The following is a 16,797-nucleotide window of genomic DNA, read 5'->3' on the forward strand; positions in this document are numbered from 1 at the left end:
GGCATCACCGTTTCCAAAGTTACGATACTCCCGTATACTAAAGTATTGTCTGATCATTACCTTATAAAATTCGAGGTTCAGACGCATGTTCGTCAAACTAATAATAATAATAACTGCTATAGCAGCCGCAACATTAATGCTGCCACAACGACAACTCTTGCGGACCTACTGCCCTCGGTAATGGCACCATTCCCAAAGTATGTGGGCTCTATTGATAACCTCACTAACAACTTTAACGACACCCTGCGCGAAACCATTGATAACATAGCACCGCTAAAGTTAAAAAAGGCTCCAAAAAAGCGCACCCCGTGGTTTACAGAAGAAACTAGAGCTCAGAAATTATTATGTAGAAAGCTGGAACGCAAATGGCGCACGACTAAACTTGAGGTGCACCATCAAGCATGGAGTGATGGTTTAATAACTTATAAACGCATGCTTACCTTAGCTAAAGCTAAATATTACTCAAATCTCATCCACCGTAATAAAAACGATCCTAAATTTTTGTTTAGTACGGTAGCATCGCTAACCCAACAAGGGACTCCTTCCAGTAGCTCAACCCACTCAGCTGATGACTTTATGCAATTCTTTAGTAAGAAAATTGAAGTCATTAGAAAGGAGATTAAAGACAATGCGTCCCAGCTACAACGGGGTTCTATTAACACTGACACGATTGTATATACGGCGGATACTGCCCTCCAAAATAGTTTCTCTCGTTTTGAGGAAATAACATTAGAGGAATTGTTACAACGTGTAAATGGAATAAAACAGACAACATGTTTACTTGACCCTCTTCCTGGGAAACTGATCAAGGAGCTCTTTGTATTATTAGGTCCATCAGTGCTAAATATTATAAACTTATCACTCTCCTCGGGCACTGTTCCACTAGCATTCAAAAAAGCGGTTATTCATCCTCTTCTTAAAAGACCTAACCTCGATCCTGACCTCATGGTAAATTACCGACCGGTGTCTCACCTTCCCTTTATTTCAAAAATCCTTGAAAAAATTGTTGCGGAGCAGTTAAATGAACACTTAGCGTCTAACAAGCTATGTGAAACCTTTCAATCCGGTTTCAGGGCAAATCACTCCACGGAGACAGCCCTCGCAAAAATGACTAATGATCTATTGCTAACGATGGATTCTGATGCGTCATCTATGTTGCTGCTCCTCGATCTTAGCGCTGCTTTCGATACCGTCGATCATAATATTTTATTAGAACGTATCAAAACACGAATTGGTATGTCAGACTTAGCCCTGTCTTGGTTTAACTCTTATCTTACTGACAGGATGCAGTGTGTCTCCCATAACAATGTGACCTCGGACTACGTTAAGGTAACGTGTGGAGTTCCCCAGGGTTCGGTCCTTGGCCCTGCACTCTTCAGCATCTACATGCTGCCGCTAGGTGACATCATACGCAAATACGGTATTAGCTTTCACTGTTATGCTGATGACACCCAACTCTACATGCCCCTAAAGCTGACCAACACGCCGGATTGTAGTCAGCTGGAGGCGTGTCTTAATGAAATTAAACAATGGATGTCCGCTAACTTTTTGCAACTCAACGCCAAAAAAACGGAAATGCTGATTATCGGTCCTGCTAGACACCGAACTCTATTTAATAATACAACTCTAACATTTGACAACCAAACAATTAAACAAGGCGACACGGTAAAGAATCTGGGTATTATCTTCGACCCAACTCTCTCCTTTGAGGCACACATTAAAAGCGTTACTAAAACGGCCTTCTTTCATCTCCGTAATATCGATAAAATTCGCTCCATTCTGTCCACTAAAGATGCTGAGATCATTATCCATGCGTTTGTTACGTCTCGCCTCGACTACTGTAACGTATTATTTTCGGGTCTCCCCATGTCTAGCATTAAAAGATTACAGTTGGTACAAAATGCGGCTGCTAGACTTTTGACAAGAACAAGAAAGTTTGATCACATTACGCCTGTACTGTATATACCTTTATATACATATATACATAAATATATACCTATACTGTATATACCTTTATATACATATATACATACATATATACCTGTACTGGCTCACCTGCACTGGCTTCCTGTGCACTTAAGATGTGACTTTAAGGTTTTACTACTTACGTATAAAATACTACACGGTCTAGCTCCATCTTATCTTGCCGATTGTATTGTACCGTATGTCCCGGCAAGAAATCTGCGTTCAAAGGATTCCGGCTTATTAATGATTCCCAAAGCCCAAAAAAAGTCTGCGGGCTATAGAGCATTTTCCGTTCGGGCTCCAGTACTCTGGAATGCCCTCCCGGTAACAGTTCGCGATGCCACCTCAGTAGAAGCATTTAAGTCTCACCTTAAAACTCATTTGTATACTCTAGCCTTTAAATAGACTCCCTTTTTAGACCAGTTGATCTGCCGTTTTCTTTTCTTTTTCTTCTATGTCCCACTCTCCCGTGTGGAGGGGGTCCGGTCCGATCCGGTGGCCATGTACTGCTCGCCTGTGTATCGGCTGGGGACATCTCTGCGCTGCTGGTCCGCCTACGCTTGGGATGGTTTCCTGCTGGCTCCGCTGTGAACGGGACTCTCGCTGCTGTGTCTTGGATCCTCTTTGGACTGGACTCTCGCGACTGTGTTGGATCCATTGTGGATTGAACTTTCACAGTATCATGTTAGACCCGCTCGACATCCATTGCTTTCCTCCTCTCTAAGGTTCTCATAGTCATCATTGTCACCAATGTCCCACTGGGTGTGAGTTTTCCTTGCCCTTATGTGGGCCTACCGAGGATGTCGTGGTGGTTTGTGCAGCCCTTTGAGACACTAGTGATTTAGGGCTATATAAGTAAACATTGATTGATAATCAAAGCAAGCGGGGGCCATTTATTTTAAAAACCAATACAATATATGTATAAATAATATACATTTAGGCCTCCACTTAGGCTTAATCCGGGGGACCCCAAAGGGTTTTGGTAAAAATAAAATGTAAAAAATATGTCATTATTCAGTATTATTATTTTTATCATTATTCAAGTTTTAAATCTCTAGATCAACATATGGTCTATCTGTCACTTTTTTTTCTAAAGATTTAAGTTGTATGCTCTTTTTTTTAATGGAAAAAAACACAAAATATGCAATATTTTCACCCCATAAAATGTTTAAGTAGAATGTTTGAGATTATATAATAATTGGAGCCGGAAAAAGGTCAACAACTCATAACAGCATTGATTTTAATTCACTATTATTTTAGATTAGATTAGATTAAATAGTATTTTAATTATTCCGTCAGGAGAGTTCCTTCAGGAAAAAAAAAATAAAAAATGTGCAATGACACTTAAAAACAAAACACACTGATCCAAAAAGGTCCTACTCATTGAAGTGTTAAAAAATACATTTTTATTTTTTTTTACTGATTACTTTTAACACAATGGTCTCGAGATCAACTTCGGATCCATCCATCAATTGTAAGGTTTTTTTTTTTTGTTTATGTTTTTTGTTTGTTTGTTTTAGGCCATTCTTTAAAAAAAAAAAAAAAGCTAGGATTTGTATATGGAAAACACAAAATATTCAACATTTGCCCCCAAAAATATTTCACAGTGGATTATTTAATTTGATGTAATTGGAGCCTTGAATTGGTCGATAATTCATAATTGGTTTTGATTTGCTATTTTTTTTCTGGGAGAAAGAAACAGCCTGCATGGCAGCTTTGTGTTATTAGAGTAAACATTGCAACATGTTCTTGTTGCATTTCACCTGTTTGCTCTTTTATACCACTTTTTATTTTTTTTCCATAGTATTTTTAAAATGTGACGTGGGGCCCTTAAAAAATTGTAATACACATTATTATAAATTAATGATCAGAAGTCCATAGTTCATCATAATCCAAAAAATTATTGGTTTTGAGGACATCAATTTGTTTTGCTTTTGGATCCAATTTAAATTTGAATGCATTTTGAACGCAGAAGCTGTTTGCGTGTCCTTCAATGTGAACGCTCTCGTTGTTCTGATTGGTTGTAAGACCTGTCCATCTTGGAAAAGAGGCGGGACTAAAATGTTAACCATCGCCTATACAGACAAACCTCAGCATAGACATGTTGTAAGTTAACGCAGCATTGGCTGCTGTGACGCGAGAAATTGGGCCGCCATCTTGAAGTGGGGATGAGGAGCCGACAAGCAGCCTAAACTGACAGTTGACAGGTAGAAAACAAAGATGCCAAACTGACAGTTGACGGGTAGAAAACAAAGATGCTAAACTGACAGTTGACAGGTAGAAAACAAAGATGCTAAACTGACAGTTGACAGGTAGAAAACAAAGATGCTAAACTGACAGTCGACAGGTAGAAAACAAAGATGCTAAACTGACAGTTGACAGGTAGGTAACAAAGATGCTAAACTGACAGTCGACAGGTAGAAAACAAAGATGCTAAACTGACAGTTGATGGGTAGAAAACAAAGATGCCAAACTGACAGTTGACGGGTAGAAAACAAAGATGCTAAACAGACAGTCGACAGGTAGAAAACAAAGATGCTAAACTGACAGTTGACAGGTAGAAAACAAAGATGCTAAACTGACAGTTGACAGGTAGAAAACAAAGATGCTAAACTGACAGTTGACAGGTAGAAAACAAAGATGCTAAACTGACAGTTGACGGGTAGAAAACAAAGATGCTAAACAGACAGTCGACAGGTAGAAAACAAAGATGCCAAACTGACAGTCGACAGGTAGAAAACAAAGATGCTAAACTGACAGTTGACAGGTAGGTAACAAAGATGCTAAACTGACAGTTGACAGGTAGAAAACAAAGATGCTAAACTGACAGTTGACAGGTAGAAAACAAAGATGCTAAACTGACAGTTGACAGGTAGAAAACAAAGATGCTAAACTGACAGTTGACAGGTAGAAAACCAAGATGCTAAACTGACAGTTGACAGGTAGAAAACAAAGATGCTAAACTGACAGTCGACAGGTAGAAAACAAAGATGCTAAACTGACAGTTGACAGGTAGAAAACAAAGATGCTAAACTGACAGTCGACAGGTAGAAAACAAAGATGCTAAACTGACAGTTGACAGGTAGAAAACAAAGATGCTAAACTGACAGTTGACAGGTAGAAAACAAAGATGCTAAACTGACAGTGGACAGGTAGAAAACAAAGATGCTAAACTGACAGTTGACAGGTAGAAAACAAAGATGCTAAACTGACAGTTGACAGGTAGAAAACAAAGATGCTAAACTGACAGTTGACAGGTAGAAAACAAAGATGCTAAACTGACAGTTGACAGGTACAAAACAAAGATGCTAAACTGACAGTTGACAGGTAGGTAACAAAGATGCTAAACTGACAGTCGACAGGTAGAAAACAAAGATGCTAAACTGACAGTTGACAGGTAGAAAACAAAGATGCTAAACTGACAGTCGACAGGTAGAAAACAAAGATGCTAAACTGACAGTTGACAGGTAGAAAACAAAGATGCTAAACTGACAGTCGACAGGTAGAAAACAAAGATGCTAAACTGACAGTTGACAGGTAGAAAACAAAGATGCTAAACTGACAGTCGACAGGTAGAAAACAAAGATGCTAAACTGACAGTCGACAGGTAGAAAACAAAGATGCTAAACTGACAGTTGACAGGTAGAAAACAAAGATGCTAAACTGACAGTTGACAGGTAGAAAACAAAGATGCTAAACTGACAGTTGACGGGTAGAAAACAAAGATGCTAAACTGACAGTCGACAGGTAGAAAACAAAGATGCTAAACTGACAGTCGACATGTAGAAAACAAAGATGCAAACTGACAGTCGACAGGTAGAAAACAAAGATGCTAAACTGACAGTCGACAGGTAGAAAACAAAGATGCTAAACTGACAGTTGAAAATAGGTTCAAAGTAGCTAGTTTTTCTCTTCATTTTTTCGGTTGAATTTTGTATTCTAAAGAGTCGGAATTGAAGATAAACTATGTTTAAAAAATTTATTTTCATTTTTTATGTGTTTTCTCCTCTTTTAAACCGTTCAATTGAGTGTTTTTTTTTTCATAATTTATTCTCTACAAAAACCTTTTGTAAAAGGAAAATAATGTACGATGGAATGACAGACAGAAATACCTTCTTTTATATATATATATATATGTATATATATATATATATATATATATATATATATATATTTATTAAAGGTAAATTGACCAAATTGGCTATTTCTGGCAATTTATTTAATTAATTAATTTATTTATTTATTTAAGTGTGTATCAAACTGGTAGCCCTTGGCATTAATCAGTACCCAAGAAGTAGCTCTTGCTTTCAAAAGGTTGGTGACCCCTGACCTAGGATATAAAGCAATATACACATATTTAAAAAAACACTGGGTTAAATAAAAGAACATAGAGTAGGGATCCATCTTATCATGAATTGATTAACGTTGGGGTGTTACCATTTAGTGGTCAATAGTACAGAATATGTACTGAACTGTGCAATCTACTAATAAAAGTTTCAATCTATCAATCTTACATTACATTCCAGTAGGTGGCGGTAATGCGCACCAGAAGGTTGCTTGCCAACCGCCATTAAACATAAGAAGAAGAAGAAGTTGCGTCATTTCCGCTAGTGTGCTCCACTAATGCAATGACGTCGTAAAGCCGCGTTTTTCTACTTTGATGTTAAAGTCCTTCTTTCCTTTAATGTCATGTTTTAGTGCTTCTTTCCTTTAATGTCATGTTTCAGTGCTTCTTTCCTCCAAGGTCATGCTGACTAAGACTTGGCAGGCATCGACAAAGCCAACATTGGATTCCACTTGGAGGAAGTTGGAGACGAGTGGGCCGCCAAAAAGAAGCCCGCGAGGTTGGTGACCATTTTGTTTGTTAGTGAGTTAGTTTGAGGTGAGAAACATGAGCGGCTTCAACTTCGGCCAGCCCACCGCGGGCTTCACTTTCGGGGCTCCGAGCACCACAGCCACGGCGGCGCCCACCGCCGGGTTTGGCCTGCCGTCGGCCGCGCCAGCAGCAGCCGCCGGAGGTGGCTTCGCTTTCGGCTCTTCGCCCCAGATGGGCGCCACGAACCCCAGCGGCGGCTTCAGCTTCGGCACCCCGGCAAAGACCACCGTGCCCAGCGGCAGCCTCTCGTTCGGGACCCCCACCACCACCACCACCTTTAGTCTGGGCTCAGTGCCCCAAACCAGCACCGCGGCACCGGCTGCAGGACTCACGCTGGGCTCCACCGCCGCGGCGTCGTCAGGGTTCGGCCTGATCTCAGGCTTGACGGCCCCGGCAGGAGGAGGCTTCTCATTTGGTGGTGCCCCCGCCCCACTGCAGCCCCAAGCAACAGCGCCACCTGCGACGACAGCAGCCGCCCCTGCAGCTGCACCTGGCGGGGTCTCATTCGGAGGCTTCAGCTTCGGCGGCACCAAGGTCCAGGTCACCACAGCCACAGCTGCACCCACCCCTGCAGTCCCAGGGGGAGGCTTTGCTTTTGGCTCCCCTGCTCCCTCAAACCTCACCATGGGTGCCCAACCTGCCGCCACCACCGCAGCCCCAGGGGGGGGCTTTGCTTTTGGCTCCACTGCGCCCCCAAACCTTACCCTGGGTGCCCAGCCGGCCACCACCACCACTGCACCCTTAGCTGCTTTAGGTGGAGGTTTTGGCATGGGTATCAAACCTTCGTCCACCCCAGCGCCTCCCATGGCCTCCCAGGCCGCTTCATCAGCCGCCCCCTCTCTTTTTACGACCCCCGCCGCCACAACTGCCCCTGCTCCTGCTCCTGCAGCCGGATCAGGCTTTTCTTTCGGTGCAGCTCCGACTTCAGCTTTAGCTCCCCCAACCACCACCGCAGCCAGTGGAGGTCTGTCGCTTACGCTCAAGCCTCTGGGAGCGGCAACCGCCACCTCCATCGTGGCTCCAGTCCCCGCAGCCACAACCGGGTCCACCACCACGGGCTTCTCGCTGGCGGTCAAACCGCAGCCCATCACGAGCGCCACCACAGCCCTGACGACCGCAGCAATCGCCCTGGCGACCGCCGCCCCTGCTGTGATGACCTACGTGCAGCTGGAAGGCCTCATAAACAAGTGGAGCCTCGAGCTGGAGGACCAGGAGAGACATTTCCTGCAGCAGGCCACTCAGGTCAACGCCTGGGACCGCATGCTGGTGGAGAACGGCGAGAAGATCACGTCCCTGCACAAGGAGATGGAGAAGGTGAAGCTGGACCAGAGGAGGCTCAACCAGGAGTTGGACTTCATCCTGTCCCAGCAGAAGGAGCTGGAGGACGTGCTGTGTCCACTGGAAGACACGGTGAAGGAGCAGAGCGGCACCATCTACATGCAGAACGCGGACGAGGAGCGCGAGAGAACCTACAAGCTGGCGGAGAACGTGGACGCGCAGCTGAAGAGGATGTCTCAGGACCTGAAGGAGATCATCGAGCACCTGAACACGTCCAGCGGGCCCGCAGACACCAGCGACCCGGTGAGACGCCGCTAAATAAACACTCAACGACTCGGCGCTGGCTCAACAACACATCTTTTTGTCTGTTTCAGCTCCAGCAGATCTGCAAAATCCTCAACGCCCACATGGATTCACTCCAGTGGATCGACCAGAATTCAGGACTCCTGCAAAGGCGAGTGGAGGAGGTGTCCAAACTGTGCGACAACCAGCGTAAGGAGCAGGAGAAGACCTTCCGGTTAACCTTTGACTGACCCGCACAAACATTTTAGTGACAAAAATCTCCCCTGCGGTATTTTTGTCCTTGAGGTTAGTCAGACCAAAAGTGTTGGTCACTGATTGTGTCGGCCTTCTTCTCACGTCCTTTTCAACGCAGCTCGCCTTTTCGTAGATAACTGAAGAAAATATTTGTGGTGTCATCAAAAATATTCCAGAAATGTAATGCGGTGTTTTGTCAGTGAATAAAACAACACCAACAAGGGCAAAAACAAGAACTCATTGATTGATTGACTGAAACTTTTATTAGTAGATTGCATAGTTCAGTACATATTCCGTACAATTGACCACTAAATGGTAACACCCCAATAAGTTTTTCAACTTGTTTAAGTCGGGGTCCACGTTAATCAATTCATGGTACAAATATATACTATCAGCATAATACAGTCATCACACAAGTTAATCATCATAGTATATACATTGAATTATTGACATTATTTACAATCCGGGGGGTGGGATGAGGAGCTTTGGTTGATATCAGTACTTCAGTCATCAACAATTGCATCAACAGAGAAATGGACATTGAAACAGTGTAGGTGTGACTTAGTAGGATATGTACAGCCAGCAGAGAACATAGTGAGTTCACATAGCATAAGAACAAGTATATACATTAAAAGTACATTTGAGTTGTTTATAATCCGGGGAGATGGGATGTGAATGGAGGAGGGTATTAGTAAAGTGTTGAAGTTGCCTGGAGGTGTTGTTTTAGAGCGCTTTTGAAGGAGGATAGAGATGCACTTACTTTTACACCTGTTGGGAGTGCATTCCACATTGATGTGGCATAGAAAGAGAATGAGTTAAGACCTTTGTTAGATGGGAATCTGGGTTTAACCTGGTTTGTGGAGCTCCCCCTGGTGTTGTGGTTATGGCGGAAGTAGTTTGACATGTACTTGGGTATCAAGGAGGTGTAGCGGATTTTATAGACTAGGCTCAGTGCAAGTTGTTTGACTCTGTCCTCCACCCTGATCCAGCCCACTTTGGAGAAGTGGAGTGGAGTGAGGTGTGATCTGGGGTGGAGGTCTAAAAGTAACCGGACTAGCTTATTCTGGGATGTTTGGAGTCTAGATTTGAGGGTTTTGGAGGTGCTGGGGTACCAGGAGGTGCAAGTGTAATGGAAAAAGGGTTTTATGAGAGTTCCCGCTAGAATCCTCAAGGTGCTTTTGTTGACCAGAGAGGAGATTCTGTAGAGGAATCTCGCTCTGGTTGACCTTTTTGATCACCTTGGCTGCCATTTTATCACAGGAAAGATTAGCCTCTAGAATGGAACCTAGGTAGGTGATCTCATCCTTCCTGGTGATAACAATGTCACCCACTTTTATAGTGAAGTCACTGACCTTCTTAAGTTTGATATGGGACCCAAATAGGATGGATTCCGTTTTACCTAAGTGTATGGATAGCTTGTTGTCAGCGAGCCAGGTGCAAATATTAAGGAGTTCAGCACTGAGGATTTGTTCCACCTGTGACTTGTCCTTGCCGGATACCAGCAGGGCCGAGTCATCCGCAAACTTGCTTCTTATTGGCTGGCTAAATCCACTAACAACATCACTAAGTGTGATTGAGTCGCTTACTCTGGATGTGGAATGCTGGTCTGATGTCTTCTTCGGACAAGGACTCCAGTCAGAAAGTAGGCCACAGAGAGGCTTTCTGGCACTCTTTAATGGTGAAGTTGAACACGTGTGATTTAGGTGTGTGTGGTCTAAAGGGAACACATACAAAGAATCAATCAATCAATGTTTATTTATATAGCCCTAAATCACAAGTGTCTCAAAGGGCTGCACAAACCACAACGACATCCTTGGTAGAGTCCACATAAAGAGTGATTAGGATACATTTAGGCAATATAATATGCAATAATAAAACAGGATATGTATAATATTATATCTAATAGCATATACTTTACAATGTCTTATAAAACAAATATACAAATAAATGTACATGAACTATTAAAGCAGTCCATTAGAGATGAATGGAGAATAAGCACTGTTGATTTAGAGCAGGGGTCACCAACGCGGGCACCAGGTCGCCCGTAAGGACCAGATGAGTCGCCCGCTGGCCTGTTCTAAAAATAGCTCAAATAGCAGCACTTACCAGTGAGCTGCCTCTATTTTTTAAATTGTATTTATTTACTAGCAAGCTGGTCTCGCTTTGCTCGACATTTTTAATTCTAAAAGAGACAAAACTCAAATAGAATTTGAAAATCCAAGAAAATATTTTAAAGACTTGGTCTTCACTTTTTTGAATAAATTCATTTATCTTTTTTTTTTTGCTTCTTATAACTTTCAGAAAGACAATTTTAGAGAAAAAATACAACCTTAAAAATTATTTTAGGATTTTTTAACACATATACTTTTTTACCTTTAAAATTCCTTCCTCCTCTTTCCTGACAATTTAAATCAATGCTCGAGTAAATATTTTTTCAATTGTAAAGAATAATAAATGCATTTTAATTTAAATCTTTTTAGCTTCTGTTTTTTCGACGAATATTTGTGAAATATTTCTTCAAACTTATGATTCAAATTCAAAAAAATTATTCTGGCAAATCTAGAAAATTTGTAGAATCAAATGTAAATCTTATTTCAAAGTCTTTTGAATTCCTTTTAAAATTTTTGTTCTGGAAAATCTAGAAGAAATAATGATTTGACTTTGTTAGAAATATAGCTTGGTCCAATTTGTTATATATTCTAACAAAGTGCAGATTGGATTTTAACCTCTTTAAAACATGTCATCAAAATTAATCTTAATCAGGAAAAATTACTAATGATGTTCCATAAATTATTTTTTTAATTTTTTCAAAAAGATTCGAATTAGGTAGTGTTTCTTTTCTGTTTTTCGGTTGAATTTTAAAGAGTGGAAATTGAAGATAAATAAATGATAAATGGGTTGTACTTGTATAGCGCTTTTCTACCTTCAAGGTACTCAAAGCGCTTTGACACTACTTCCACATTTACCCATTCACACACACATTCACACACTGATGGAGGGAGCTGCCATGCAAGGCGCCAACTAGCACCCATCAGGAGCAAGGGTGAAGTGTCTTGCTCAGGACACAACGGACGTGACGAGGTTGGTTCTAGGTGGGATTTGAACCAGGGACCCTCGGGTTGCGCACGGCCACTCTCCCACTGCGCCACGCCGTCCCTTAGATAAGATAAATTTTGTTTCAAAATTTAATTTTAATTTTTTTCGTGTTTTTTCCTCTTTTAAACCGTTCAATTAAGTGTTTTTTTCCTCATTTATTCTCTACCAAAAAATCTTCCGTAAAATGAAAAAAAATGTACAACGGAATGACAGACAGAATTGCCCATTTTTTTATAGATATAGATTCATTTATTAAAGGTAAATTGAGCAAATTAGCTATTTCTGGCAATTTATTTAAGTGTGTATCAAACTGGTAGCCCTTGGCATGAATCAGTACTCAAGAAGTAGCTCGTGCTTTCAACAAGGTTGGTGACCCCTGATCTAGGCAGTGCTTTAAACCTGGAATGTGTCGCTCTCTAGTGGTAGGATAGGGTAACTACGGTGTAACAAGAATTATTAAGAGGGCGAAAGTTGAGCGGTTAAGGCTACAACTACATCTAAAACATTATAGGCATTTAACCATTAATAACTGTGCTATATTCGACGTATACTTACATTTTAGTCAGCAACACACACAATGCTGTTTACACAAAAGCCCATACTATGCGGAAACGCTACAAACAGGAAATGACGTCTCAGACTAGATCGCCAAATTAAGAGCACAGGAAATCTAACATCTCAAAACCGTCAGAATAAGACAATACTAAAACACTTTCTGACACTAAGTATTATTAATCACACTTTTCAGTGTGATGGACACACTGCAAACACTGAAATCTGAGTAAGATGTGAAATCTAAGTAAGATGAAGTATCTCAAATAAGACTGATATTTGCTTATTTTCTCTCTGATAAGATCATTCTTCTCACTAGGCAGATTTTATGTTAGTCTTTTACTTGTTTTAAGTGTTTTGGTCCTAAATTATATCAGTAAGATATTACAGCTTGTTGCTGAGATGTGATGACCTATATGGAGTCAAACATGCTTGAAAGTAGAATATCAAGTGTTGTGTCATCAACACTCACAAGTAGAAAACTACTTTTTTAAAGTCAGCATTTCTTACTTCAAGAATGTAAAAAAAAATCATGACTTTGACACAATTGTGTCTCATAATTAAAATAGATGACAGCCAAATGGACTTTGCTGTTTTATTTTCATTTAAACAATAGAAAATATGGACTCTTATAGTAGTACAGTTGGCACAGTACATCAAACTGACAGTTAATATTTTAACATGTGACATTTGTAACGATTTTCAACAGAAATAGTTCATGCACATTCAGATAAATTCCTCAAAATTACAATAAAAACATGTTGGCCGGGCTGTATTTATGCCAGGGGTCGGCAACACAAAATGTTGAAAGGGCCATATTGAACCAACAATGCATAAAATAAATTAAATACAGATAGTGTGTCATGAGATATAAATTGAATTAAGAGGACTTAAAGGAAACCAAAGGAGCTCAAATATAGCTACAAATGAGACATAATGATGCAATATGTACATATAGCTAGCCTAAATAGCATGTTAGCATCGATTAGCTTGCAGTGACCAAATATGTCTGATTAGCACTCCACACAACTCAATAACATCAACAAAACTCACCTTTGTGCATTCATGCACAACATTAAACGTTTGGTGGATCTAACATAATATTGTGAGAGTCCAGTCCATAGTGGATCTAACATAATAGTGTGAGAGTCCAGTCCATAGTGGATCTAACATAATAGCATGAGAGTCCAGTCCATAGTGGATCTAACATGATAGTGAGAGTCCAGTCCATAGTGGATCTAACATGATAGTGAGAGTCCAGTCCATAGTGGATCTAACATAATAGCGTGAGAGTCCAGTCCATAGTGGATCTAACATAATAGTGAGAGTCCAGTCCATATTGGATCTATCATAATAGTGTGAGAGTCCTGTCCATAGTGGATCTAACATGATAGTGAGAGTCCAGTCCATAGTGGATCTAACATGATAGTGAGAGTCCAGTCCATAGTGGATCTAACATGATAGTGAGAGTCCAGTCCATAGTGGATCTAACATAATAGTGTGAGAGTCCAGTCCATAGTCGATCTAACATGATAGTGAGAGTCCAGTCCATAGTGGATCTAACATGATAGTGAGAGTCCAGTCCATAGTGGATCTAACATGATAGTGAGAGTCCAGTCCATAGTAGATCTAACATGATAGTGAGAGTCCAGTCCATAGTGGATCTAACATAATAGCATGAGAGTCCAGTCCATAGTGGATCTAACATAATAGTGAGAGTCCAGTCCATATTGGATCTATCATAATAGTGTGAGAGTCCTGTCCATAGTGGATCTAACATGATAGTGAGAGTCCAGTCTATAGTGGATCTAACATGATAGTGAGAGTCCAGTCCATAGTGGATCTAACATAATAGTGTGAGAGTCCAGTCCATAGTGGATCTAACATAATAGTGTGAGAGTCCTGTCCATAGTGGATCTAACATGATAGTGAGAGTCCAGTCCATAGTGGATCTAACATGATAGTGAGAGTCCAGTCCATAGTGGATCTAACATAATAGTGTGAGAGTCCAGTCCATAGTGGATCTAACATAATAGTGAGAGTCCAGTCCATAGAGGATCTATCATAATAGTGTGAGTGTCCTGTCCATAGTGGATCTAACATGATAGTGAGAGTCCAGTCCATAGTGGATCTAACATAATAGTGTGAGAGTCCAGTCCATAGTGGATCTAACATAATAGTGAGAGTCCAGTCCATAGTGGATCTAACATAATAGTGAGAGTCCAGTCCATAGTGGATCTAACATAATAGTGAGAGTCCAGTCCATAGTGGATCTAACATAATAGTGAGAGTCCAGTCCATAGTGGATCTAACATAATAGTGAGAGTCCAGTCCATATTGGATCTAACATAATAGTGAGAGTCCAGTCCATAGTGGATCCAACATAATAGTGAGAGTCCAGTCCATAGTGGATCTAACATAATAGTGTGAGTCCAGTCCATAGTGGATCTAACATAATAGTGTGAGAGTCCAGTCCATAGTGGATCTAACATAATAGCATTAGAGTCCAGTCCATAGTGGATCTAACGTGGGAGTTCAGTCCATAGTGGATCTAACATAAGTGGGAGTTCAGTCCATAGTGGATCTAACATAAGTGTGAGTCCAGTCCATAGTGGATCTAACATAATAGTGTGAGAGTCCAGTCCATAGTGGATCTAACATAATAGTGAGAGTCCAGTCCATAGTGGATCTAACATAATAGTGAGAGTCCTGTGGATCTAACATAATAGTGAGAGCAAATTAAAGCTAAATATCATTCTAAAAACAAAAATATTGACATTGTAGACATTCATTTAAACAATGTTTATTCAACATTAAAATGTAACATATACATTTCTGAATAATTAAACTTTTTTTTTTTTTTTTTTGCAGCTATCCTGCTTTAAGCTTCCTCACAAAAAAGAGAATCACTTCAGTGACAATGCTACCACGACGCAACAATAATTACAAAACCCGCATCCTGAGAGTTGCCATGAAGTATTTCTACAGTCCCCATGAATGAAAAAGTACAAAAATCCTGAATAATTAAATGTAAAAACTGTGCCTTCTCTGTATGGGTTTTCAAACCATGCAAGGTTTTAAAGAGCCAGTACCCCTGTTTTTATGCAGACCTTGTTCCAGTGCAGACGAAAGACTAAGCATCTTTGGCTCCATTTATCAAAAAATAAATATACAATATGCAGAAATATATACACAAATCATCTATACAGTGTTGAAAGACTAACAAAAACATGTTGCATTGAACTTTACAGCCGCACAATCTAATGAACACCTGGTGCTCTTGCACTCCACAAGTGTACCCAATCAAGTGTCCGCTAATTTAAGACAAATACGTACTTCCTTGAATTGCCGCCGGGTATATAGTATGTGCCTGCCTAGAATTTCCGCCGGGTCAAACTCGTCACGTCACGAGTGACACTTCACCTGTCATCATTTTCAAAATGGAGGAGGCTGAGTTCAATCATTTGAAATCGCATAAAGGGAAGAAGATTAAGAGCTATTCAGTAGGATTTAAGGTCCAAGCTATTGAATATGCTAAAAAGAACAGGAAGCAGCTATGTTTTATTAATATACCGTAGCTGCGTGTGTCAAATATGAGTCATTAAATGACTCCCGCCTCCTGGTGGTAGAGGGCGCTAGTGATCCTTCTTGCGACTACTCGGCTGCAGAAGAAGTGACAACAAGCAGCAATCGTTTATTTTTTCCTCTCGCTTGCACTTTTAACATGGAGGATTACATATCTAAAATAAAACAGTTTTCTAAACTGGACTTTCAATCGAAGCAGGAGGTAATAAAGGAAGATCTCCATGGAGACAGAGAGACTTTTAAAACTGGAGAAAGATAAGGAAGACTTCTATAAACAAGTTATCGATGCTTTTGATCAGAAGGAGCTGCGCATGGACTTCATTTATAAGTAAAGGTAAGACCATAATAACGTTTTTTTTTATTAAATGTGCTTTTCATGATGCTATCCTTACATCAGAACCAAATTATTAAGCGCAGGCCTAAATTTACCGCATGCCTTTGGTAAACGCCGAAGTGAGAAAAGGTTTTAAAATAATTATTGCCCCGGCGGCAATTCAAAGAAATACGTTAAGTTGATTAAAAGTTGTTTTAAGAATAGCTTTCATTGTCCACCCACGTCGTGGACCACTGCTTCTTCTCAAAAGGGTCCAGCTTGACTCTGCCGTCCGGGTGCTGAGGGGACTCCTTTCGGATGCGCACAGCGTGGTACTGCGGAACGATGTTGTCTTGCTGGGAGCGCTTAAAGAATCCACACTGGATGAAGGAAAGAATTCCCAAACAGTTATTAGTTTGAATCAATAATTGTGCAGAAAGAGCGTTAAACATGCTTTTACAAATAGTCCAAGCGGCAAAAGCATTTTGTGACACATATTGCAGAAAGTCATGTTGCCGGTCTGCAATACGTGTCGAGTTAAATCCGTGCGTGAAGCTGCAGGGTGAGTTCATTAGTGGCTGCGCATGCTCAGGGA

At 40.8% G+C, this 16,797-nt stretch overlaps 2 protein-coding genes across 3 annotated transcripts in view; one reads left to right on the top strand and one right to left on the bottom strand.

The window, feature by feature from the left end:
- The first annotated feature begins 6,531 nt into the window (after positions 1–6,531).
- On the top strand, positions 6,532–8,892 carry nup62l (nucleoporin 62 like). Its single transcript, XM_061880033.1, has 2 exons — positions 6,532–8,422; positions 8,494–8,892. The coding sequence occupies exons 1-2, from the start codon at positions 6,857–6,859 to the stop codon at positions 8,650–8,652; spliced, it is 1,725 nt and encodes a 574-aa protein (XP_061736017.1). The 5' UTR covers positions 6,532–6,856; the 3' UTR covers positions 8,653–8,892.
- Positions 8,893–15,091: 6,199 nt separating this feature from the next.
- The window catches only part of itga6a (integrin, alpha 6a), an 81,038-nt gene continuing 79,332 nt past the window's right edge, over positions 15,092–16,797 (bottom strand). For both annotated transcript variants that reach the window (XM_061880032.1, XM_061880030.1), the window contains one exon: positions 15,092–16,582. In XM_061880032.1, coding sequence (XP_061736016.1) covers positions 16,418–16,582 — 165 coding nt within the window. In that variant the 3' untranslated portion in view covers positions 15,092–16,417. The remainder of the gene's footprint in view (positions 16,583–16,797) is intronic.

This window comes from Nerophis ophidion, linkage group LG19 (genome assembly GCF_033978795.1).
Source record: "Nerophis ophidion isolate RoL-2023_Sa linkage group LG19, RoL_Noph_v1.0, whole genome shotgun sequence".
NCBI classification, from domain to species: Eukaryota; Metazoa; Chordata; class Actinopteri; order Syngnathiformes; family Syngnathidae; genus Nerophis; species Nerophis ophidion.